General features: G+C 40.7%; 1 protein-coding gene across 1 annotated transcript in view; it reads left to right on the top strand.

Moving 5' to 3' along the window:
* DCDC1 (doublecortin domain containing 1) overlaps positions 1–27,526 on the top strand; it is a 236,116-nt gene that overhangs the window by 174,568 nt on the left and 34,022 nt on the right. Inside the window, exons 20-22 of the mRNA XM_060275323.1 lie at positions 17,524–17,647; positions 19,472–19,653; positions 25,968–26,078. Of these exons, the coding sequence (XP_060131306.1) occupies positions 17,524–17,647; positions 19,472–19,653; positions 25,968–26,078 (417 nt within the window). The remainder of the gene's footprint in view (positions 1–17,523; positions 17,648–19,471; positions 19,654–25,967; positions 26,079–27,526) is intronic.

Below are 27,526 nucleotides of genomic sequence, written 5' to 3'. Positions count from 1 at the left end.
CTCTGAAGGAATAACCCAAATCACAGAGAAGTTTCCAGAACCCTCTTGAATTAAGTAGAATGGGAAAGATCTCTACACATCAGATCAATACTTTCTGCACTAAGAAATGCAAATTGACAAAATCACCCCCTTCAAATCAGTCAGCTTCCTCACTTGGAGACCCAAGTTTGGGAAGCACTGCTCCCAATGTACAAAAAACATTAAAGTTATCAGTAAAAAAACCAGGGTTTGTGCAAAAAATAAATAAATAAAAATTAAATTAACAATAAAGAGAGTAAAACCTATCAGATACATTATTATTATTATGGACCTTATCTTCGTGTTGAGCCCCCTTGGATGCTGAATGTAGAAAGGTGGGTTATAAATTTAAGTAACTAATTTAAAAAAGTAATTTCACACACATTTCAGCAAAATGCATAGAATAGCAGAAGATATTACTACTTCACTTCATGCATGTAACCTAGCACACACCTTAAATTTACTTAAGGTTCATAGCTACCATGCTCCTTTTTATTTTAAGGTTAAGTTTAGAGTCCCAGAAGCTTTTCCTTATATAATTTTGATGGAAAACCACAGTGCAGCCGGTACGTACTTTTAAATAAAAGATATTTTAAGGACATTTCAGTATGTCCTTTTCTTCTGGGTCACTGCGTTCAAATTCAGCAACAAAAGGATGTGGTCTTTATGCAATTTTTTCCCTTTGAGCATTCAGTTTTAAATGTACTGGCCTAATGTGAAAGGTCAGTACCTCAACGGAAGAAAAACAATAACTATGTGACATGATGTCATACACAGAACTCTTGTAATTTGCTTTTATCTGTTGTTATCCCCCCCAATGTATTACATTTTTATGCAACACATGTGTCTTCTCTTTAATTCTTCCTGTTGCTGCTGCCTTGAACTCTTAAGTTTATTGGGGACAGCACCTCCTGTCAGCTAGGAGGTGCCAATTTACTACTGTGAAAGAGATGAGTGAGTTTCCTCAACTCACTGGCAACTGTCCTTGACTTTCCAAGGAACAGCTGTACCAGCTGAAATCACTGTCAGTTGGCAGCATTAGTGATGCCAGTACTATTTCTTAAATTATTTCTGTTGAGATAGGCATACAATATTATGATTATTGTATTCAGAGCTATTGGGTTTCGATCATCGTACTCAGTTTCTTCCGCAATGTCAATTATAAAAGATAGAATTTAGTAACTGAGTTTTTATTATTATCGTTGCTGTCAGTTCAGCTTTTGGATGTTTTTTGGTATGTTAAATGATGAGCCACTCGTCTCTCAGTGAACTTTATAGATTTTTCATTCTGATAGTAAGCACACATATGGAGTAGTGTGATCTTTCTGCATTTATCTGGCACACAATTACTGGGTAAAGAGTTGCAACTTTAGACTTTCTGTTGCCTGAGCAACCCCATGCTTTCATGCTCATTATGGCCTGCAGCACCAGCTGCCTAACCTGTGCTCCTTGCCCCACCCCCCAATCTAAACATGATATATCACACAGAAATGCACACCACTTTACTTCCATTGGCACAGAAGATAGATATTTTTGCCTAGCTAGAAAATGTTCAGATCATTGCATTTATGATGATAGGCAAAGGTATCTGGGATCAATAATGCAACTTTGCCAGATTGATGGAATGGCATGCATTAACTAGTACATAGCTACATAATTGCCTGGACTCTGTGCTAAATTTATGAACCCTATATTATTATATTTGTACTGGTGTGTTTCTAGTCTCAATGTAAAGTGCTGGTTTTGACCTTAAAATCCTAAAAGTTTTAAGACAAAACTACCTGGAGGATTGCCTTCACTGTATAAGCCTGCCTGCCCTTTGAGATCACCTCAAAAGCCCTGCTTGTGTGCCCACCAGCTATCAGGCTTGGGGGGGGGCATGAAGGAGGGTGTTTAATCTTCAGCTATTTGTGTAGAATCCCACTACAAGCTGAGTTAAAGGTTAAAAGACTTTATTTCTGATCAGGCCTGGGAAACTGCACGTCTCCAGCCAGCCCACAACTCTTCATCAGCTCTCCAGGATCTGGTCTCCGGGTCATAGCAGTTTCTCTTAAAGGGACCATATGCCATATATTTAATTGATAGTGAGTGTTTTACAGAGGGATGGGGGTCTTTTCATCTGTGGCTTCATGCCTGTAGAACCCAGTTCCAGTCGAAATATGTAATAATTGCAGGCATTCAGGTGGGGTCTAAAGACCTATTTGCTTACAGATGCCTTCTTTTGAACGTGGTTCCTCAGAGACAGCAGTTTATATGGTGCTATTGTATATTATAATAACTTATTTCACTGCGCTGTTCTTGGTGTTTTTTTTTATTACTGTTAGAGTTTATCCATAAAAACAGGAACATCCTAAGCACAGGGAAAGAGGCTGAACATTGAAAACCTTTCCTACTTCTCTTTTGCAACTCGATCCTTTAAGATGAGAAACAGTGAGACACATGAGAGACCTCATATGCTGCAGAATCAGTCCTGACCTGGGGAAACTAGACACACCTGGTTTCTAGAATGTACAGACACGTTTCTGCAGCCATCACAGAGGAAGATATTGAATATCAGATAATAGAATCATATTTTTTTAGAGTCAGAAAGGAACCCAATGGTCATCTAGTCAACCCTCTGCAATGTAGGACTGAACTAAAGCATCCATGACAGATGGCCATCCAACCTCTGCTTAAAACCCTTCAAAGACAGAGAGTCTACCACCTTCTGAGGAAGTCTGCTCCACTGTCAAACAGCTCTTACTGTCATAAAGTTTCTTTCGGATGTTTTAGTCAGAATCTCCTTTCTTGTAACTTGAATCCATTGGTTTGAGTCCTGCCCTCCAGAGCAGGAGAAAACAAGCTTGCTTCACTATCCATGTGGCAGGCCTTTAGATATTTCAATATGGCTTGCATACCTCCTCACAGTCTCCTCTTCTCCAGGCTAAACATACCCAACTCCCTCAACCGTTCCTCATAAGGCTTGGTTTCCAGACCCTTGATCATCTTGGCTTCCCTTCTTTGCACATGTTCCAGCTTGTCAGCTTCTGCGAACCTAGCAGTTCGAAAGCACATCAAAATGGTAAACCACTGAGCCTAGGGCTTGCTGATCAGAAGGTCGGCGGTTCGAATCCCTGTGACGGGGTGAGCTCCCGTTGCTTGGTCCCAGCTCCTGCCAACCTAGCAGTTCGAAAGCACGACAAAATGCAAGTAGATAAATAGGAACCGCTACAGCGGGAAGGTAAACGGCGTTTCCATGTGCTGCTCTGGTTTGCCAGAAGCGGCTTTGTCATGCTGGCCACATGACCTGGAAGCTGTATGCCGGCTCCCTCGGCCAATAATGCGAGATGAGCGCGCAACCCCAGAGTCGGTCACGACTGGACCTAATGGTCAGGGGTCCCTTTACCTTTACCTTTATGGGAGAACTAATTTTTTAAAAGTGAGTATTTCAGCTTAGTTTCCATTCTTGAAGGATGCAAAGTTCTCAGAACTTGTTTCTTTAATCTGCATATGTAATTCATCTAAAGACATAAATACAGCTTACTTACGAGAACATGCGCTTAAGAGTGGGATGTACAGCTGTGTAGGCGGGCTTTTTCTCATTATTTCCATTCAGAAGCAAACACTAATTGATTATATTTTTAGATGTACACTACTAAATTCTATAAAAAACGATATAATACATATACCGTAGTTTATGCATATATGTGGTTAATTCAATTTAATTTTATGTGTGCATAGAGCACATTTTTCTAATAATGGAAGCAAATTATTATTCTTTATACTTATAATAAAAAAACATTTTCCAGATATACAGTTTTATATAGTTAGACTATTTTGTTTGTATGCAGAACCTGATTAAGTATTGGGCAGAAATCTCCTCCCACTGTTTTTTGTTTGTTTGTTTTTGGCTGTCAAATATTTACAAAGAGATAGAAGCTACAAACCAAATATATTTTTTAGGATTTTGTTATGATTTACATTTGTGAGACTGTGGATAACAAAAAGCAGAAAGAGGCATTTTCTTATCTATCCCTGTTACATTAGAAAAGTTCATGCCCTGCTCTTAGCATTTTCCAGCACAGCTGTAGAGTAGTTTAAAGCCTATTTTTTAAATAAGTGATGCTCAATTTGTCTTTGATGATCCGCATGATTCAGGTGAGATGGGAGCACGGTCGGGCCCTTATTTGCATAAAAATTAATCACAGAAAAATGTAAATTGATAAAATTTTGCCTGGCTTTTCCCCTCTATTCGAGAACCCATAGATGGCTCCAAGAAGCAATCATCTCAGTATGGGGCTGCATTGGATGCTGTACAAATGATCACATTTGTGTTGAATACTCACTCATTTAAATGTCAGCACTGATGGGGCGGTACATCACTAGAAAAAAATGAAAAATAAATACACAGCAGCTGAAGACTATCAAATCTGCGGGCCCTCTTTAGAGATATATGATCTAATGTGAAAAAATTGCAGATTAATTATCCTTTTTCAAAATGGTAATTGTTTTAGTATCACACCAGAAAAAAATCTGCAATTTATTTGGAATCAAACAAAAACCAGTAATGTTAAATACGTCATTACATCATTGTGTTTATTAGAAGGCTGCAATTAATTCTGAAGGCTCCAGTGCTGTATAAAATGAAACAAAAGAATGTTCCTATTAATTTCCCAGCAACTTCTTATCTTTTAGATCCCTGTAATAAAAATATAAAAGGTAGGTTACTAATTTTATTTAATTCTCTCAGGGTCTAGATTTTACACATACACGCACAGATTTCATTTTGTTTGGCTCCTGTTAAATAAATATATTTTTGAGGCGAGTCAGTATGCTGCAAAGCTGCTTTTTAAGCATTAATGAATTTATTAAAATATCTCAGACTGGAAATCTTATCCTCATTACACAGATATATATTTGAAACAGATTTCCCAGTGCTCCACTGACTCTAAAAAGCTTGCATCTCAAAATCTATGACCCTCTTTAGAATTGTAGTGGTCATCTCATTAAAAAAATAGTTTCTGTCCCTTCATCCAAGTTACTTCTGCTAGCAAGATTAAGGATTGAGAGTTCTGTCGGTTAACAAGTGGCAATTTTGATTTTCAGTTCCTGTAAGTTGAGGTAGCGATCCGAATACCAGGAAAAATAGGGTTTTATGCATATTTGTCCCTGATATAAAATGGGATAACTGTAGTAGCGACTCATAATTTATGGAGTGCTACTATCCTTTATGAGCTAACATGGATAACTTTTCGCCAGTCTGTCTTGTCCTGGAGACCTTGGCATTGTGATGAATAATAAGCCAGGCAGCATCAGCAGCCAAAAATTGAGAGCCCCAACATTACCTTTGGGTGGAAATCTCACTGCTTCAAAACCGGAGACATCCAAGTTAAAGGATGGGGTTAGAAAAATCTATCTTCCACTCAACTTGCTGTGATATTTTCCCTAGACACTAGAAAACAGAACTTGATACGCTACCAGCTCCATTTGGATCTCTCTGGATAGAATATTAGGGTGCAGAGCTAAGTTTGCAGTCCCACCTCACCAGCTGTCAGTAATCAAGCCATTAAGTGCTCAGAAAACAGAACACAAGCTCAAATAGTAGCAGTTATTTTGTACTTTGGAGTCATTCTACAAGTACCAAATATGCTCTGTCCACTTTTCTAGTGGACCTTTCTTCTAAAGGGAACTCTTAAGATGATTCTTTCTATATTTCAGATACACAAACTGGCCTCTGTACTTCTGAGAAAGTAAGGAAAGTTCTTACTTATTTACAATTGGGTGAATCAAACTAAATCATTGTACAACTGAAACAGCTTGCATTTGTGCAACAGGGTTTTCCTTCCCTCAACATACATGCTTACCATTTTGACAAATACAAGATTTTGCTTGTATGCCAATAATCATACAACAAATGACTAAACCATTGACTTGCTTTGAAAAACTTATTTCTCAAATATCATGTACAGATAAAGGATTTTTATCAGATCTTTGCAAAATACTATCAGAAATGACAGAGTTCTTGGACAGTCTTAAACAAACCTCGAAACATGGCCTAAACGTAACTATTGATCCAGCAAAATGGAGTGGAAGGTGGGACAGGGTGCCATTTTGTTCCGTATCAGCCAGGTTGAAGGAGAACTCTTTCAAACTGATCCATGGGTTGTATCTGCTTCCCTAGGCACTTAGCAGAATCACAAAAAAAACTACCTGTCCTCTATGCTGGACACAATGTGTGTTCAGGTACTTTCTACCACATGTGGTGGACTTGCCCAGTGGCTGTCACAGCTCAACCCAGATAAGGAAGGCACATGTCTGACAGCTAACTCTTTATTGGCAAGAGAAACACTTAACAGCAGCTTCCACGGTGCTCTGATTACACATGCACACACACACCTCTAGCCTCTAGGCAACTGTCCACAGGTCTCGGCCCTATGGCTCAGCTGCAGCAGCAGTGGTGCCCCTCATCTTCTCCAGCTTATATCCCCTCCTCTGATGGGTTGCATGCCTGCAACCTGGGACTTGTCCTGCACAGAAATTGTCACTGCTCTTCCCTTTTTGAGTCCCTTCTGGTTCTAGGAGACAGCGGGGCAGGGGAAGGTAAGAAATCAACTGACCTATTCCTCAGCGAACCATCCCTTCTTCCTCTGACACATCCTCCTCGCCTTCCTCTGCCTTGGACTGCCCTGACTCTCCTTCCTTCCTGGGGTCCTGCTTTGTGGGTGGTGTGACACCCCATAAATCACTGGTTCCCTCTCCTGGTCCCCCTGCTTCTGCCACACACTCTTTGGAGTCCTGTTAGTCCCTGCCAGTGGCCCAGGATTTCTGGGCACTTTAGTTGGCCTAATAACAAGCCAGCTAGTACCACTTAATCCTTTGAAGGGGCTCCTGATCATATCTGATGGAGAAGAATCTGATGTGCGTGGAAGGAACCTGTTGACTTCCTTTATTCTGGCAACGAGAACTGAAATTGCAGAACACTGGATGAAGCTTGAACATGATGAATGTGTGGTACAGCTAGGTATGGTCCATAGCCCTAATGGAAATACTGACAAAGCAGACTGGAAAGTGTACAGGTTCTGAATCTTCTCACCCATTATAAAAACTGCATGCTTATGAAAGGCTCTGGAACATACATCTCTCCCAGCTTTGCACATTTATTTAACTGCTTTGTGCCTCAGAAGCTGTGCATTTCAAATAATGACCTAAATCCTACTTTCTCTTGGGGTTCAATTTGGTGGATTGTGTGAACAGCTATTCCCTCTCTGTTTTTTGGCATCCTTTTAAACATTTAGAACTAATTGTGTTCCCCTTTAGGGCTTCTTTACATGTTACTGCTACCGTGTAGACTGTAGAATAATGTGAAGCAGTCTCCATGTAAGGATTCAAACATTTAAATAGGCTCCGTCATCTTTTATCTATACTGAAGCTACTTCAATCAGTTTTGTGGTTTAACTCCTTTGAATCTCCTCCATATGTCGATCTCCTTCTTATTGAACATGGTACTCAGAACAGAATGTAAATGTTCACTTTGATGTCTTATCAGTGCTATCGCTAGTTTTAGTGATGATGACTCTGCTAATATATCTTAAATCATTTTGCTACCTTGTATTCAGATTATCCTCTACATCATTTAGGATGTTCTGTTTAAGAAATAATTCTCAGTTATCCAAAACATATACATGTAGTTCGTTTCCACAGTGTAGTTCTCCCTCCCCCATCAAAGCAGGCCCCCACCCTGCCAAAAAAAAAAAGGCTTGGTGTTGGTCTGACAATGTGATCACAAAAAAAGCACTGCAGAGATTTGGTTTGGTTTGGTTTTGCAAAAAGCAAAACTGAGCTCAAAGGAAACACCTTTGGTTGAGTGGGATGGGTGGCAACATGAGAACTGGTCTTTTCTGTGGTGGCTCCCCATTTGTAGAATGTTCTCCCCAGGGAGGCTTTCCTGGCATCATCACTATATATATGTAGGCACTAAGCAAAATCCTTTCTCTGTAACCAGGCGGATTAAAGATTCTATGGCTTTTAAAATGTGTTTGTGTGAGAGGGATTATTGGCTTTTGAAAATGTATTTTGTATTCTCATTTTGCATTTTTATATTGAACTGCCCTGTGATCTTTGGTTGAAGGATGCTATAATATCTATCTATCTATCTATCTATCTATCTATCTATCTATCTATCATCTATCTATCTATCATTCACCTTCTTCGCTAGGGAACATTTTATTTGCTGCACCAAGACCGTATTTCTAAGTGGAATATGATTTACATTTGAATATGCTACCCAAAGGTTGGTGTGATGTTAAATGCAGATGAAAAAATCCTGCAAAAAACTTCTGAAATTACCTCTAATGAAAGTACCTTTAATCTTCACTTATAAATTCCAGTCACAGGGAGAAACTGCAAATGAGATAGGAGACTCGTATACCTAAATGCAAGTAGAGGGGCTGTGGAAGATTTTGCCTTTCCTACAGCGACTTGCTTGGATCTTGTACACTGATTGCCAGGTAATTTTGGCATGGTGCCCCTCACTACTTTACTTTGACTGTGGCTCACTGCTGTACCTGGATTACAAGTTGATAGGGCAACTTCCTAAGTAAATTCCTATACTTAGAAGGGCTTTAGGAACACAGGAAGCTACCTTATACCAAGTCAGATCATTGGTTCATTTAGCTCTGTATGGACTACATTGAATTAGCAGTAGCTCTCCAGGGTATCAGCGCTTCCTAGAGACTTTCTGCATCCCAAGCATGTACTATATTCTCACTGAGCCAGCATCTCTATAGTCCTGTATGATGCTTCTATGAGGGGAAATGTTGTCTCTTTCTATCTCTGCTGTACTGCCTAAAAACGTCAAGCAAACTAAAAATAAATAAATAGGTCTTCTTATTTTCAGTAACATATTTTTAAACCTCTGAGGTGTTTACTTTTTTTAGAAACATAGTTAAAATAATAGTTGTACATCCATAAGGAAGCAATGTGTCTAATATGGTGCTCAGTTTCATTTTTCTTAGGAAAAGGTCAGAATTGCATCCCAGTTCAGATTGCATGGGCAGTGTCTAATATTTCATTGTTCGGCTAGCCCAGGATTTCTTTAAACTGTGTGGGAAGCACCTGTCCCCAGAGGCTGTTAGCTTCACCTAATGTGCATGACATGCTTAGGTCTTCACTTCCTTATCAAGAATGGCAGAGTGACAGCAAGAGAGAGAATTTCAGGTCTGCAGGACTTGTGTGTCTGCAGAATTTGTGTGTGACAAAATGCTACCCGCTTCCTTACCAAAATAATATAATGCGGCTATTACTTTGTTCTGTTACTTTAGTATGTACTGTTACCATCTATGAAGTAACATAAATATGTAAATTAAACTATAAGGAGAGACTGTTTTAGTTTAGTCTGTTTTTTGTCTTAAAGTCAATCAGCCACTGGAGAGGATTTTCCTTTATGATTCTCCATGTCAAACTGCCTTTACCTAAATGTGATGAAAACTTATGTAAATGTATATAATTCCAAGACTACAGTATATAACTACTTGGCTGTATTTGATATGTTTTAGAGACCCTGGCAATGTTTGCATAGTTTTGTATACAGTGGAACCTCAGTTTTCGAATGTTATCCATTCCAGAAGACCATTTGACTTCCGAAACATTCGAAAACTGAAAGCTGCATTTCTGGAAGTATTTACGTCTGGAAAATGCAATACAGAAGCCATGTGGAACATTCGACTTCCGAAAAGCGTTTGAAAACCGAAGCAGTTACTTCCGGGTTTTCAGTGTCCAAAAGCTGAAACATTCGACTTCCGAGGCGCTTGAAAACCAAGTTTCCACTGTATTTGGTTGTGATTTGGTTTGGATAGACTCCACTCCACTGAAAATGTCTAATCACTCAAGCTCAAAAAAGACAGAGGGAAGAAAGTGAATTCCATTGGGTTCAAGATAGGGCCAAAGCCAACATGCACTCACATTTCATGGAACTTTGATAAGGCTTGGTGAATGGGTAGGGTGTAGAGTTTGACTAAGGCAGCCCTGTCACAGCACTGACGTTGGAAAGTCCAGGGTTGGAAAGAAGTGCTCCCATTGCCCTTGTCCATACTCAATGCTAAACCAAAACAGGTCTTACTGCAAGCGACCAAACATGCAAGTTATGGTTTGGTTTAGCATGTCAGCCACAAGTAGGACTAACCTAAACAAATAAATGAAATGTCACCCTAACCTCCCCACAAACCAATGACAAGGACACATTAAAATCTGTGGCAAAAACCAAGCTGGGAGTTCTGCTAGTTGAGGGCCAGGACAATCCTGTAGTAGGGCTTGCTTTTTAAAAATGGTTTGGGGAGAGAAGGAGCAGTGTATGGGGTATCTCCACATGCATAGACATGACAGGAGGAAGGAAGAGATCTATATGTTGTCTATGTGCATGTGAGAGAAAAGCCTCTCCTCTTCCCAGAGGGGAGGGGTTGTGAGCGGAAATCACTTACCGCGCATGCAGGGGGGCATGGCCGGGCCCCCTGCGTCACTGGAGTCCTGGGCCCATCATGCCCCCCAGCCAGCTAATCCAGCTGGATGAGGGGCGTGGTTTAGCCGCATTTAAACAGCTGCGGGCCCGCGAGCTCTTCCTTGTTTTGTTCTTGCTTCCTCAGATCATCCGCCCTCCCTCCCTCTATGTCTTGCATTCAGCACCTGACCTTGCTATGGACCTCGGTTGCTCGCCTGTTCAAGAGGCCTGGTAGGATTTTTTTTCACTTGGCAGATTGGGTCCAGCCACTTGGTTTTTTTGCCTACCTCATAGCAAATCGTCACAACTTTGTAAGGTTTGGCGGTTAGGCATTGGAAAATGTGCTGTGTGTCAGTGGGGAGGTTGTGGTCATCACCTACCCCTCCCCTTGAAGGGTATTCCGTTAAAGGAATCCGGCGGTCGTGGTTCCTGTCCGGTGCCCTGGTGGTGGCTAGGGCCATGGCACGACCCTCCGGTGACTCTAGGGGAAAGCTTCCAGTTGATTTGCATCAACAAGCTCCCCCTACTAGTTGTTAACCCTTGTGTGACTCTCTGCAGAGTGGGCAGGACTCAAGTATAGTCTGTCTGATCCAGTGCCTAAGCCAATACCAATACCACTCACATTCTGTAACCAATAAAGTTGTGGCCTTTTTTAGCCCATTAACCTAAAATACTTGTGTCCATGTGTCTTATTTCATGACAAAGTGGGGAGCAGGGCCTCGACTCACAAACCATGTACGTATTGTGAGGGGAGGGGAGAGTTGCACTTGGACACAGAAGGAGAGATCTATGTATGGTGTATGTGTCCTGTTTGCAGGCTTTCCAAAAGCATATATTTGGCCACGGTGAGAGCAAGATGCTGGACTAGATGGGCCACTGGCTTGAGTCTTAGGTTCTTAGGTGTTTTGTATGAGAGAGGAAAAAAGGTAGATGTATAAATGTGGTGTGTGGGGGAGGGAGGGATACATAAATGTGTGATTGTACATATTTGAGGTGAATGAGTGAATGAGAGAGACAGGGAGGTGCATGTGTGTCTGTGTGTGTTTGTGAGTCTTTGCATGTGAAAGACAGAATGGGGATGGCCATATTGTATGCTTTCCCCTGATACCAGATAATGTTCCATGCTGTTATTAGACAACAAAACTATCATTCTAAATATATGGAAAAATCATTTTGGTGTGATTGCTACAAACAGGACCAGCAGGACATACTGTAGCACTGACTTTCCCTGATAAGCCTGAGAAAGGGCAACAAGAGCAAGCACCAATGATCCTGCTCTTTCTAATTTTGTGCTAGGCCACACCCCAACAGCTGACATTTTTTGCTATGCAACACACCCCACAGTAGCCATTTTGTGACAGGGACTGGCACCAGTCTTAATTTTTAAAATCTTTAAAACTCATTTATAAAATGTTAAACAATTCCATTTTTATTGTGTTTTTATTTTTATTATCAATTTTATAATTAATATTTCATCATAAACTCAACAGAGAATGACAGACCCTCCAAGTGTCATTTTACAGGGACATCCCTGATTTAGAGAAGCCATCCCGGTTTCTGATTTGATCCTGGAATGACCCGCTTTTCCTTAGGATTTCTCTATTTTCATTCGAGAAATGTTGGAGGGTATGGAGTTATCCAACCCCCAACCTGTCTGAAGGCAATCCTGGCAATCCTGTATAGGGAAGGTTTTTTTTCATGTTTAATGTTTTATTATGTTTTTATATATGCTAGAAGCTGCCCAGAGTGGTTGGGGCAACCCAGTAAGATGTCTATAAATATTAAAATTATCATTATGGAATGGGCAGTCCCTATTTTCATTGGATACATGTTGGAGGGTATGGAATGAAGGAGAGGGCACAGAATATGGGGAGCAGGTGGGAGAAACATTTTACAATTTCTCAAGATGTAAATACCATCACCAAGTTCTTTAGGGGGAAAAAGTGCTGAGTATTAGTAGTGCTACATATTGTTGCTAAAAGATAGTCCACAGAGGAAATACCTGTGCAGTGGAGATACAGTTTGTTGTAGCAGCTTTTTACAAAATCTGACAGAGTAGGTCTGGTGTAGTGCTGGTAAGAGGGGCAGGATTCAAAGAACTGAAGACAGGAAAGGGGCAGGTCCTGCTTTGATAATGGTAGCCTATTTCTACCAAAGATAAATAATGCAAATGGGCCATAATATTCTTGAAGAAAATGTATGAGAAAAACACTACGGTATTTGTCCTTGTCACTAATATTATGCAAATCTGCTATCCCCCCCCCTACCTGTTTATTAGAAGCATGCTGATTTGGGCTGGTGTTCACCAAGGTAATTATTACGTAGAATATCATGCTCAGATTACATATTGCACTTCATTTTATTTCATTATGAGATTTAAGACAATGTAATTGTTACTTGATAGAAGACAGAAAAGGTCAGCTTTAATTTAAAGTTTTAAAAAAGCTCCATTCCTTTAACTCTTTTGTATCTTGTTTGTTGAATTCAATCTACAAACCACAACTCATTTAGAAAATGGGAAGAAAAAATAGTATTTTAGAAACATAGAAACCCGCCTTCTACTTTGATATTGTCTACACTGACTGGAAGCAGCCCTCCAGGGCTTCAGCAGAGGTTTCTCCCAGTACTACCCGCTGGGGACTGAACATGCTGAGACCTTCTGCATGCAAAGCTTGTACTGAAACACAGGCCTTCTCTTGTTTGAATGTTTTGACAAAAGGAGGGGGAAAAAGTCTTCACTAAGGCATTATACACAGAGATTTCCTTTGACACATTATGGCAATTGAACCCAAGTGTGGAAGGGTGTTTGTTTCATGCTGCCGAGTTGGCAGGAAGGACAAACGGAAGCTGGAGCTGCTGAAGAAAGGGTCAAGTGACACAAGACACAAGCCCCCACCTTGTGTCACCTGCTTCTGTGTTGTAGCTCTGAACAACTTGCCCCAAACTCCAGCTTCCCATGCACAAGACTGCATTGTGACATCCTCCCGTTTCTTGAACTGCTACCTGTTTTCCTACCTACATTCATCATGGCGCAATGGGTCAGTGTGCCTGACTGTTAACCAGAAGGTTGGTGGGTTGAGTCTAGGGTTGCCAGACTCAATAGAGGACAGGACTTCTGTGCCTTTAATTACCCTGCTCTCTTTTGAGTATGGAAACCTTAAAGAGAAACCAGCAGACCCTTTGTTGAATTTCCAAGCAAAGGGTCTGCTGGTTTCTCTTTAAGGTTTCCAGACTCAAAAGAGAGCAGGGCAATTAAAGGCACAGAAGTCCTGTCCTCTATTGAGTCTGGCAACCCTAGTTGAGTCCACCCAGGGATGGCTGTGGGCAGGATTCCTGCACTGCAGGGCGTTGAACAAGATGATGCTTGGGTTCCCTTCCAACTCTACAATCCTATGTTTCTTTGCCAAGCTGCCTTTCCTCTGAAACTTTCCCTTCCTGCCACAGTTGTCCAGACTGTCTGTTGTTTAATTGTTCCTCAGATTGAAGATAACATAAATTGCCACTCTGTTTCTTTCCTTTCAGTTTTAAGCCAGGGTCAGTTCCATCATTTCTACTACTTAAGAGAGGACAGTTGTATTTTGGGCATTGGGTGGCTGTGGGCCCTTTCCTCACTCCTAGCTGAACCCTTAGCAAGTGGGAGGGAGGACTACTACTAGGTTTGTGGGTAAGGGCTTGCAAGATTAGAAAATTCAAGAGAAATGCATTTTCACAGCTATGGAGTCCTATGTCCCATGAAGCAATATTGAGAAGACCACAATATTTCTATTGTCCCTTCCATATCATCTGTAAGTTGTTCTCCAATATATAACATCCTTTTCCAGGGACAGTGCCTGGCCAAGAGCAACCCACAGTTGAGGCTGCAGCATCTCAGAATATATAGAGCCATTCCAGTCAGTTAGTGATTAACCTCCTTCCCAATGACTGAAGGCTAATTGCTCACTTCATGCAACAATACAGTAAAATAAAAATATGTTATTAGATCAGAAGGGTGGGTGGCATGCAATCTATACTGGGTCCTTCTGTGATTTCCACACTTCCTGGATGGTCAAATTGCTTCTGATTTTTGTAGAATTCTTCAATGCGATTGAATAGCCTGCCTTTTGCTAATATGCTTTGCGGCTCAGCTGTGACATATACATTATGGGGCAGGCCATTGTAAACCAACACCTTAGTTTCCATTACATTACAAATACAGTTAAAAGCAGAAATAAATGTACTCTGTAGCCAGATATTGCTCTAATTGTCATGATTTGACATAGTGCAGACCTTCAGGGTCTTAGTAATTTATCCTTACAGATTTCTTTGCATTTCTGATAAAGTTATTTATACCTGAGAAAGTTATTCAGCAGGGACTTATATTTAAGCACAATAATTTCTACTCGTGAGTTAGCAGCCCTTAATGCTAGTGAAAGTTTAGGGTAGTTTCATAGTGAACACCATTTGTGGGTCCATTTTTGCATAATTGTGTAGATTGCCACAGACAATTAAGCGGAAATAGAAATAAGGCTGCACTCCTATGCAAACTGTCCTGAGAGCAAGACCCACTGAACACAGTGGGACTTACTGTTAAGTACATGCATGGGATTGTACTATAATTAGAATTCCTTGCCCCGCCCAATTTTACTTACAAAGTTCAACGGTATATGATAAGCACTCAGATTTGTCCATGTTGAGTCAGAAGTGGTAAAATGTTGGGTAATATTTATTTATTTAAAATCAGATATATATCCCACTTTACTGCACCAGGGAGATCAGAGCAGTCAGTAAAACATTGCAAAATATAAGCAAGGGATAGAATACAGTCAAAATCTCAGCAGTCCAGATAACTTCAGATGAAACTATATACTGTAGCTAGTGTTTCCTTTGCTTCTTTATAGTCACAGAGAGTCATAGCATACCTATTGATTATGGGGTTAAAAAGTATGTCACTTTGTTTTTAGCCTTGCCTTGTCCTTTGCACACATGCTTGAAAAAGAGAGATTTGACAGCTATCTGGGATACAAGGAGTTCTATTTTACTTCTTCGTGAGGCATCGGGGGGGGGAAGCAATTATGTTAGGGCTGTCTGAAATAAAAAAGAAATAAATAAAATAACATTAAGTAGAATTAAATGTGATGCAGCTTTTCAAAAGAAATGCCTCTCAATTGTACTTCCACGAACCGCTGTTTCCACCTAGTGGCTGCAAACGAGAAATGTTGGGTTTACAGGTGCCATTTGAAAACACAGGCAGAAACCGAAAGAGAAGAGAATGCGCCACTAAGGGCAGATTTCATTTTAGGCACTTATACAGTCATTATATTGTTACCTATGCCAATGCAGCTTGCAGATTGTCAGCTTTGCATTTATAAAACGCAGTTTTCAGGGGGCTTGAACTTAGTTATTAAAACTCATACTGCGTTGACGCCTGGCAGCTTAATCGTTCTTTCAGGAAAAGCCGTGTGGTGTGCGCTGCAAATGTTCGTCGACAATAGTGTCCAAGACCTAGCAGAATTCCCACAAGTCCCCTGATGTGCAACTGGATCCCCAAGAGTCTTTTGTTCAACAGGATGGCAGTGACCTCCCTCCCAGTTCTATCAGCAAAGAAAATAGTTGTCTTTATCATTGAAATAAAAGGAACTAAATCACCAAGAGTTTTCTAGCTAAGCAGTGTGCTTTGCGCTGATATCTGCCATGGGTGGGGGTGGAAGAGAAGAGACCCAGTGCTTTAAAATCAAGATGCTATATACTGAGCCTCTGCTTTCTGTAGGTGCTTCTATTTCTTTGCTTCCCACCACACCTCTTTATTAAGAAACAGGCAGAGAAGAGGATAGGGCTGCATTTGTTGCGTATGACGTGTGTGTGTGTGTGTGTGTGTGTGTGTTTCCATGCCCTTCTTTTTGGGAGGGCAGAGGGGAAATTAGTCCTTTGGGGATTAATTGAAGAGGAGTTAATTGGAGTGTGATCTGAGAGGTAATGAATTGATGGTAAACTAATTCAAGGAGAATCAATTTGCAATGCTCTGGCTTGGAAATTAAATTGTTTTGTTTGTGAAATGTGCATTGCATTACAGCAGAGAATCCAATATCAAAAGAGTGGTTGGGTATATGTAGGGGGGCCTCAAACCCCGCCTCCGCCTTGTGTTCAATCTGTGGCTTAGGGCAAGTCGCTTGTCTCCATGCGATGGTGGCCAGTGATATGCCTTAAGGAAGCTGATAAGGACATGAAAGCAACAGCATTGCTCTCATTTGGCAGAGAGAGAGGAGGAGGAGGAGGGATGGGATGTGTGTGTTGTGTGTACTTGCATGATCAAGAGAAAGGAGAGATGGCACTAAGTATGGTCACATCTCACACTTTGCTGTCATGCTGCCCATCTCTAAAATCAGTACATTTTCAGAAAATCTTCTACCTGCTTCATTCCTTGATCATATACAGTAATTCAAACAAGACAACTTCAAGCAATGGGCTGTGAGGGTGGCTTTAAAAAAAACAAAACCTAACCTGTTTTATTTATTTATTTGCATAACAAACTAAGATTTTGTGGAAGTGAAACTGAATGCTGACAATGCCTTCCAGCTGCATAGAGGAACAACAGGAGGAACAGGGAGCAAAGGAACTCAAGACTTCCTTCAGTTTCATCCCAGCTTGTTCATAGTTATGGACCAAATGTAGCTGGACTAGGATTTCATGTATCCTGCCTTTCTGAATCAAAAGAAGCAACTAACATTCAAATCCAAATCCATTGTAAAAGACTAAAACAGAAAAATGATCAAATCAGTATCTATTTAAATTAAATTAACTAAGCAGGAGTAACAAAGATGAAAGCCAGCAGAGGGAGAGAAAAAACCAACAGAGCAGCCAAGCGTGTGTGTGTGTGTGTGTGGCTCAAACATGGATATTATGCCGTCCACTTGGGAATGTCCTAGATCTAAGAGAATCCAATCAAAGGAGCTATAATTTAGCTGCTCAAGAATTGCTCCTAGTCAGAAATATATTTGTTAAGAAGACCATTGCTGATACTTCAGATAAGAAAATAGGCTCCTTTTTTTCCATTACAGGTGGGCCATTAAACATGGAGGAACAAGTAAGCCTGGTCAGTGGAAACAGTCAAAAGTGGACAATCCTTTGTGGAATAAGTTGACCTATATGTGGCCTGTGCTTCCAAATGGAGAACTAAACCAGGTAATTTGATAAAGTGCAACCCACACACATGCAGGTATGTGCATAGCTATTTGAATACACTTAAAAATATATATTTATTCTTACATTTAAAGTACACACTCACAGATACACACTAATAGTGTGAATGACATTTACAGTGGTACCTCGGGTTAAGAACTTAATTCGTTCTGGAGGTCCGTTCTTGACCTGAAACTCTGTTCTTAACCTGAGGTACCACTTTAGCTAATGGGGCCTCCTGCTGCTGCCGTGCTGCCGGAGCATGATTTCTGTTCTTATCCTGAAGCAAAGTTCTTAACCCGAAGTACTGTTTCTGGGTTAGTGGAGTCTGTAACCTGAAGCATCTGTAACCTGAAGTGTCTGTAACCCAAGGTACCACTGTACTATGTTAATTGCATATTAGAAATGATGTATTACTAAGATCATAATCCAGAGAGTTTCACTAGGCATGAATTTGATCATTCCTCACACCTAACCCTCTCCTTTCTCCTCCCCAGCAAACTCTTATTTTTCTGATTGTCCAGAATATATGCACCATTGTGTGTAATTCTTTTCATTAAATTCACTTTAACAGAGGCTAAGTGTCATTTTGCTGATTTCTCTGCTTAGTTCCATATGTCAGGAAACCAATGCTAAAACATTTCTTTTGCTGATAATTTGTTACATACATTCATGGTCTGATGCAAATGCTTATGGTCAGCACATGCACAGTATGTTTTCTTGTTCTCAACTGACTAAACTGTCTAAGCAAATTTGAATGTACAAAAAATATTCCCTTCTAAATATTAAGGTTGCAGTGCATGTAGGATTGTCTAATCAAGCCAGTGCAATGGGCAGAGCAATTCTCTTGTGCCCAATCACACAGTAGTGGCTATAGGCTCTCAGTAGCCTGACACACTACAGTGTGGTGTAGTGGTTAAGAGTGGTAGACTCGTAATCTGGGGAACCGGGTTCGAGTTTCTGCTCCTCCTCATGCAGCTGCTGGGTGACCTTGGGCTAGTCATACTTCTTTGAAGTCTCTCAGCCCCACTTACCTTATAGAGTGTTTGTTGTGGGGGGATGAAGGGAAAGGAGAATGTTAGCCGCTGTGAGACTCGTTCGGGTAGTGATAAAGCGGGATATCAAATCCAAACTCTTCTTCTTCTTCTTCTTCTTCTTCTTCTTCTTCTTCTTCTTCTTCTTCTTCTTCTTCTTCTTCTTCTTCTTCTTCTTCTTCCCCACCCCCTTTGAGGTAGATAGTGCTGGGTAGATTGATTTCCACTGGCTTGGGCACCCTTCCACCAGAGCAGAGGGTGGGAGAATGTGCTGTATCCTAACTCAACAGAAACCCCATGGTGCATCAGCTGCAGCACAACAACAACAAAACATGTTTCTCCCGTATCTGTCTCTACAGTCACAGCAGGCACTGTAGCCTTCCAACAGTTTGACTTAACCCCCAAAGGAACACTCTTCCACTGTCTCCCAAGACAGATAGATGACAACAACCAGCCCAATGGATTCAGGATTTGGATTGTACCATAAGACAGTTTAGGGTGAAGATTTCCTTCAGTGTTCCATAAAATGATCCTCTACAATCTAACTGATCCTTCAGTTCCCTACTCCCTATCTGAATCTTTCAACCTTTGGTTGAAGACCAGCTTATATACTTTAAAATTAAAACAAATAGCCTCTAGCAAGCCCTTATTCTCATAGTGTCAGTCTACTCCCTAGCCCTGCAATATGGAGATACTGAATTGGTGTGCATATGTGTGAAGTTATTTGGTCACTCTCAGCTTATCATTGTAATTCTTAAAAATGGAATAAACACTTTTGTTTATGTTTTGAAAGGCTTTTGACTGGCCCATTGAAGGCTTGCTGATTCCAAACAGTCCTCCCTTGAAGAAACCTACTGGTAAGAAGTCAGACAGCTATATGCCTCTGAGACTCAGAGTTTTGAAAAATGGAGAACAGGACAAAAACAAAGCCATCTTTGTTCTTGGACCCGACTGCACAACTATGGCTAAAAAACAGTAAGAAAATGATAATTTTCATAACCTAATGAGCACAGTAAAGTTTTTGTAATTTCCAAATCTATTACTGCTTTCAACTTTATATTTGAAAAGTTGCCAACCTCCAGAAGTAGCCATCTATTTTACTTGGTGGTGGTAAAGAAAACTCGCAGTGAACACCAACTTAGCTTCCTGTGGCTACATTTCAAAGTGTCTGAAGCTGCTGGGCTGGCATGTGAATGCATCATGGATCTGAATTGTTATATCCATCTGGAGACTGGCTACAAGGCCATCATAAAAATTCTGGCACTTTTTTAACAGCTGCAGTTGTGCAGATTTTGGCAGCCACGTGTCCAGTACAACTAGTACGTTATCACAACAAGCTTGTAAGCTCACTACTTGATATCATGGATGAGCTCCTAGGGCCCACCCACCTACTTCTTTGGAGATGCTATGGAATTATCCTATAGGAGGATGCTGTTGAGATCTTCTGTGGCTTCTGGTGAGTGAGTGAGTGATTGCTGGAAAGAGAGGAGAGAGTCTAAGCACCTAGAATCATAGAATCATAGGGTTGGAAGAGACCACAGGGGCCATCCAGTCCAACCCCCTGCCAAGCGGGAAACACCATCAAAGCATTCTTGACATATGCCTGTCAAGCCTCTGCTTAAAGACCTCCAAAGAAGGAGGTCCTTGGTACCTGATTCCCTATTGCTCACCCATTCCCCTTTTTATCCACTGGCAAGCCAGTTGGGTTTTTATTTAATTTCCCCTGTCTAGTTGGGAAGAACAAGCTTGGTTTTTTAATATCTGGAGTTGTCCTTCTCATTAGTTAACTGCCGCAATCTTCCGCAATCAAAGGAGAGCTGTTTGCATTTAGGAGTGCCGCCATCACCAGGACAGCCCCTTTGGGTGACCCTGGAGGAACACACCAAAGGGAGTTGTCCCTTTGGAGGTAGACTGGAGGTGAGGGTGCCTCCCTGTTTACTCCTCCTCGGAGCAGGGTTTGTATTGTATTGCTATATGAGACTTAGATGTGTGGTTTGGCCTTACATAGGATTAAGTGCATTTCCCACCAGTGTTGGAGAACCATTGGGACCTTGGGAGTTGGCATCCCTTGGGAGGGAGGGAGGGACATTTTATGTTTGCAGTGTCCCAGGTGGAAGATGGGATGGAGAATGCCCGTAAAAGAAGTTCAGCTGGAGATTAATTGCAGTCAGATGGCCTTTTAGTGTGTGCTGGCAATAATAGATCTGTGACTGGGTTCTTTATTTGCCTGAGCACCTGTGACCATCTTCAAGTGAGTGGATTCCAGGCAGAATGTGCCTGGCAAGAAGAGATCTTGAAGGGGACACAGTAGCACAGCCTATCTCCATGATTGAGGGGAGGAACAGGCACAGCTGGAGGAGGGAATGCCCAAGGGAGGACTACACTGGGTGCTCTACCTCTGTGCCTAAAAGTCTGGTGGTGATATTCTTAAATGATAATCCATGATTTAGTTGTGAATGAGCACCTGGGTGCAGGAGCAAGGAGAGCCAGACCTGTTCAACTGAGTATTTGGTACAATGCCAAGCCAGACTGGAGGGGTGGGTTGGGGGAGTTGCTGTGGTCCACAGGAGTTCACGCTCCATCACCAGAAAACCTCTCCTTGGAACAGAACGTGAGGGTATAAATCTGGTGCTGGGACAAAAAGACAAGCTAGGGATGCTGTTGGTGTACTATCCGCTCTGCTGCCCAACAGCCTCCTTGGCCAAGCTGGCCAAAATGATCTCCAAACATGGTATTAGATTAGAGGAACCCAGGACAGTTGTGCCAGGCAATTTCAGCATCTACACTGAAGATGCCTTGGGTCCAGTTCAGGCCTCTGTGGCAACCATGTGACTGTCTCAGGTGGCCATCAGCCTGACACAGACACACAAGGCATACACAGAACTTGGACTTTGCTTCAAATGGGAAGAGAGGAGCAATCTGGAAGTAGGTAGGGTGAATATTATCCTCTTGCCATGGTCCTGCCACTTTAATAATATAACCCTTTTAATGACTGTGTCATATAGTTTTAAATGTTTTTATGTTGTTGTATATCACCCTAATGTTTTGTGTAAGGGCATAATATACATACATACATACATACATACATACATACATACATACATACATACATTCCTAAATGCATTGCCAGGATTACTGAAGAAACTTGTCTGCAGTTGCTCTGATCAAGTAGGGAAGATCTGAGTGTTGAATCACAATCTTACACATTACTTGTATCCTTACTGGATATGCATCCATATTAGCAACAGGTTGCTGTCTGCCTACTTCACATTGGATTAAGAATGGAGTGTGTACAACCCAACAGATAGGGTTTAAGACCACCATATACTTAAAGCACATTTTCCTCCCTCATAACCCTGGGAAATGCAGTTTGCCCCTTACAAAGTTACCATTTCTAGCACCCTTAGGCAAACTACACTTTTCATTTTGGCAGAGGACAAGATGAGTTTTAAATGTCTGGCATGTATTAAGGCTAGATGTGCACTAGGTAATCCAATTCTTGTGGTAATGATGGGGATGTGCCTTCCAGTAGGTCTTGCAATAGTAACATGCTAATGGTAGCACATTAGCACATTTTTCTGTTTTCAATGTGTAAAAAAATGGAAGGAAGACAACTGGAGATAGGCTGAAGTATATAAATTACAGGAATAATTTAGAATCATGTCCCTAGCAGATTACAAGGTTGTAAAGAACTTTTATGGACACATAGCTTGCCTTTCTGCACAATAATTCCCACGGTTTCATTTGAAGCTGCTTCCATATTTGTTGGATGGAATATATCTGTGAATATAAATTATATCTATTTGGACAAACCGCTTGAAAACAGTGAAGATTATGCTTGGAAAGAGCAGATTTTGTATGTTCATTTTATATAACAGGACTTTGAATATTCAAATAGCAGTGAAAAGCTTTGATGTAAAGAATAAGTTAAATACATCGTTTCTCACATTGTTAGCAGAGATGTCACCTTTTGACCTTTCTTTTAAGGTTTTTAGAACATCTGATACTTTTTGATAATGGTTTAATATTACTTTTTCAGATTGATTAAATACACTTCATACATCACTGAACAATGAGTAGCATTCAGATAGGCTGTCCACTGAGCTGCCTGCAAAAATGATAAAGTTAAAAAAATAATCTTCAAAGTAAAGTCAAGCCTGAAATTGAAATCTTTGACGCATACATCTCATAATTAGTTCTCCCTCTGCCAGATCTAAAATGTGAATATGCTGTTCTTAAAATTGTTCAGATCTTTTTTACAGAGAAATTTAATGAATGGTATCAGCTTTTTAAAAAGTTCTTCCTCTAGATCTGAAGTTCTTCAAACCAAACTAGCTTTTATGAAGTTGTTGAATTTCCATTTTAGGTCATTTAAGACAGTTGGGGTTGGGGTGTGGGTTGTGATCCCTGTGGCTGATGCAACAAAGAGCTGGGCTTAATACAGATATGTGCCTGATGCCAGAATGAGGCCATAATCACACTTTAGGAACTTAGCCCCACTGTAGGTGTGGTGGCAGTCAATTATGGGTTAACGCTGGTGTTATTGCTGCCACTTCTCCACTGTTTGTCAGTTTGATCTCATGTTGGAAGGAGAGAATTGGGACAGAAAGAGTTTCTGATCCCTGTTCCAATGGTGTAGGTTCCAATCCCTGTTTCAAAGGTGTAGGACATAGGATATAAATTCCATATAGCTTGATGTAAAAGTGATATACATATCACATTTATTTCATGTAAGCACAGTAGAATCCCAAGGAAACCTTTGGGCATACTCAGTGTCTTTAGACATGCCCTGTTGTATTTCCTTTCAACAACTGACCTTCATGACATACAGTGGTACCTCGGGTTAAGAACTGAATTCTTTCCAGAGGTCTGTTCTTAACCTGAAACGGTTCTTAACGTGAGGCGTGCTTTCGCTCATGGGACCTCCTGCTGCCACTGCGCCACTGGCGCGCGATTTCTGTTCTTATCCTGGGGAAAAGTTCTTAACCTGGAGCAACCACTTCCTGGTTAGCAGAGTTTGAAACCCGAAGCGTCTGTAACCCGAAGCGTCTGTAACCAAAGGTACCACTGTATCATGAAGTGTTTTGAAAGTTCCTTTTTTTCAAAAGCAGATTGCCAAATGGCATGGAGAACAGCTGCCCTATTGACCATGAAGGATGAGTTGTGTGGTTCTATGGATTCCAGCTATTGATATAGATGTATATGCAATCATTATGCATACATTTTTCAAATGGTTTTGGTGGTGGTAGTTGGTGGTGGTAGGATGGCTATTCTGGCAGCAAGTGTCAGTGAAGTTTTTTGTTACCCGGGAAACATTGTTTTGCTGTGGTCCATGGTGGTAGATGCAGCAGTTCTTCCCAATTGGTGCCACAATTTTCCATCCCCAAATGTTACTGGAATGGTGTTGTGTCAAGTGAAATAATTCCAGGAGCATTCTGAGCAAGGGTGGCGATGGCAGCCAAGCTAGTAGCTGTGAAGAAGGGCTCTTGCTTTTGCTGCTAGCTCTGCTATCACAGCTAGTGATAAACCTTCATTTTTTACAATAGAAAAAGGCAGGGGAAATGGTGTTTGCCACTGGGGTGAGCAAACCCTGGAAAACCAATTTTAAAAGGTTTTTCCCACACCCACTCCAAATAGGGTGCTAAATTTTGGAGGGCATTTCATTTCAACCTTGTGTAGTTTCTGCACATTTCCTTTATGAAAATGTAGAAAATTTACACATATTTTTTTTTAATTTTTTTAAAATTTTAAAAAACTTTATTTCTTATTTTTTAAAAAAAATTACATACATACAAACCATATAATCAACCAAATCAACACAAAAAAGTAAACACAAATATAGCTGCAAATAATATATACACCAGATTATACACCAAAACTCTGAAGAACAGAACCACAACAAAAAAGAAGAAAAGAAAAAGAGGAAGAAAAGAGAAAAAGAGGAAAGGAAGCAAGAAAGAAAGAAAAGAAAAGAAAGAAAAAAAAGAAGAAGAGGGGGGAAAAAGATGGATATATGTATATATACATATAAGAATAAAAAGGAAAAAAAAGAAAAGGGAAAAAAAATTAAAAATTAAAAAAGCTTCCGATTGTTGATATACCGTTTCTCACCATTTTCAATTTTCCCTGTCTTCCTCTTCTTTATTTTCCCACCCTTTGTGGGTAATTATTCTCCCATTACTTCCCCTATTTTCTCTTTGAGCAATCCTTAAATTAAATTAGACAAACTACCAATTCACAATTCAAACCCTCTTTCTTTAGGTGATCTTCCACTGGTTTCCATTCCTTTTGTACTCTCTGCTTTGCTACATTCCTTACGGCCGCTGTCATTTTATCCAAATTCATGTATTCTATCACTTTAATTAACCAATCCTGAATTGAAGGTACGAAAATTTACACATATGAAGTAGGTTGCACATATGAAGAAGTGTGCATGCACACGAAAGCTCATACCTATGACAAACTTTAGTTGGTCTCTAAGGTGCTACTGGAAGGATTTTTTATTTTGTTTTGACTGCATCAGACCAACACGGCTACCTACCTGTAACTAGGTTAGGAAGGATTAAGGTACTTTAAGAAGTACAAATAAATGTATATACAGTGGTGCCTCGCTAGATGAATGCCCTGTAAGACGAATTTTTTGCTTAACGAAGAGATTTTTCGAGCGGAGGTTGCCTTGCAAGACGAATTCGTTTTATGAAAAATTTGTCTAGCGAATCGCGGTTTCCCATAGGAATGCATTGAAATTCAATTAATGCGTTCCTATGGGCAAATAAATAAATAAAAATTCAATGCATTCCTATGGGATTCGCTAGACGAATTTTTCATTATACGAATTGACCCGTGGAACGAATTAAATTCATCTAGCGAAGCACCACTGTATGTGGCGCTGTGTATTTCCCCCATGTGAAAGGGAAAATAAATTGTAGCATTGTAGCGTCAGTGTGTCTTATAATGACCAGGCTAGTGTCATGGCTGTGAACATTGATGCCACCAGGAATAAGATGTGTAGTGAAGAGTGAATATTTTGTTTGTTTGTTTGTTTGTTTGTTTGTGTAATTTCTATCCTATCCTTCCTTTCCTTCCCAAAGGAACCCAAAGGAACCAGGGATGGCAAACATCAAAAAGTTGAAACAGCACAGATTTGCCTTGTCTGCTGAGATTGTGTAGCTGCATTTCATGTTATTTCCAGACCTGCACTGCAAACTACAAAGCAGGATCTTTTTACTCTCTTGGAAGTTTTTTTTGTTATAAAAATCATTCAAACAACATGCTTTAATTTCCTCTAGAAATGTTGACCCAGAAAGGAAACAGAAAGTGAAGAGACTCCCGAAAGCACATAATGATGCTGATTCGGAAAAGAAAATACACCAAAAGGAATTCCAACATTTTCTGGAACAGTAAGTAAACCCACATCACAATCTTTATTTCCCCCCCCCCCCAATTTAGATATGTAAACACTTGTATGCTAAGGCACATAGCGAGCTCAATGCTCTCTAGATGTTGTTGGGCTCCAGGTCAGCAGGGCTGGTGATTTCTTTATTTATTAGTATAGCTGTATATCAGGAATATGCAGCCCTCCCAAGGTGGTTCACACCCTAAAGGGAATTAAATACAATATTGAATATATAGTCTATAGTAAAACTGGTATCTCACAAACCACATCACATACAACAATAAATATGGTCAGCAAAAGCAGGCTGCCCACCTCATAACTAGTGTAACCAAAGGCCTGAATAAACAGATGCATTTAAACTGGTTTAAGAAACCTGTCAGGGTCAGTGACAGCCAGATCTGTTAGGGAAGGACACTCCAAAATTTTGGTGATGCTCTTGGGAACGTCCTGAATATGGGAGTTGTAGGCTAGCAATATCTGTCACTAGGTTGGCTGCTGATATGTCAAGGCTAGGAGTGGAGAGTGATGCAGTTGCCTAAACCAGTGTTTCCCAGCCAGTGTGCCTCCAGATGTTTTGGGACTACAACTCCCATCATTCCTGACCACTGGTCTTGCTAGCTAGGGATGATGGGAGTTGTAGTCCCAAAACATCTGGAGGCACACTGGTTGGGAAACACTAGCCTAAACTGTATAGGCTATCCAGGCTTGTAACTCTCCAACCATTTGACTTCACCCCAAAGGTGCACCCCTTCATTGTCTCCAGAGACAGATGGGTGCCAACAACAACAACAACAACAACAGTATCTTATAACTTTTTCAGTGCACACGACACATTTAAAGAGGTGTGCTTTGTAGGCAAAGGGACTTGAAAGGCATTCATGCTTCCCTTCAATAGGCAGGAAGCATATTGAAACTTTCCTTCATTGCTGTGAAATTGTTCACTTGCCTTATACATTCCCTCTGCTTGCCAGGTTTCTAATTATTGCTCTTTTTTTATTTGTTAATTAGCCTTCCCCTTTGACCATAGCAGCTCACAATAACATAACCATACAAAATTTAGACAGTAATAATATTTGCCATAAAATACCATCCTCAAACACAACCATTGGGTTTTAAAAGCAGGAATTATAAAGCGAGGAATCTTGTGCTCACCAGTAAAACTACATCAGCCTGGTGTGGCTGTGGAAGAGCACTCACTGTCTTTGTCATTCTCCAGAGATGCTGTGCTGCCATTCTGTACAGCTGAGGAATCACCAGTCTTGAAATTGCTCCCTGTAGACAGGATTAGTTATTTCCAAACCTGGAACCATTTTCACTTTACTTCATAAATACTCCCCTGTGATGCTTGGACTTACGACTCCTAAGCCATCAACAGGATAAACTACACTTCAGGTTACAGCAGTGCTGGGTTAATTGATATTTCTAATGAAGAGTACAGTTGCCCTGTTTGTA

The sequence above is a fragment of the Zootoca vivipara genome, chromosome 1, assembly GCF_963506605.1.
Source record: "Zootoca vivipara chromosome 1, rZooViv1.1, whole genome shotgun sequence".
NCBI classification, from domain to species: Eukaryota; Metazoa; Chordata; class Lepidosauria; order Squamata; family Lacertidae; genus Zootoca; species Zootoca vivipara.
The sequence above is the reverse complement of the archived record's forward strand: the minus strand, read 5'-3'. Positions and strand labels throughout refer to the sequence as shown.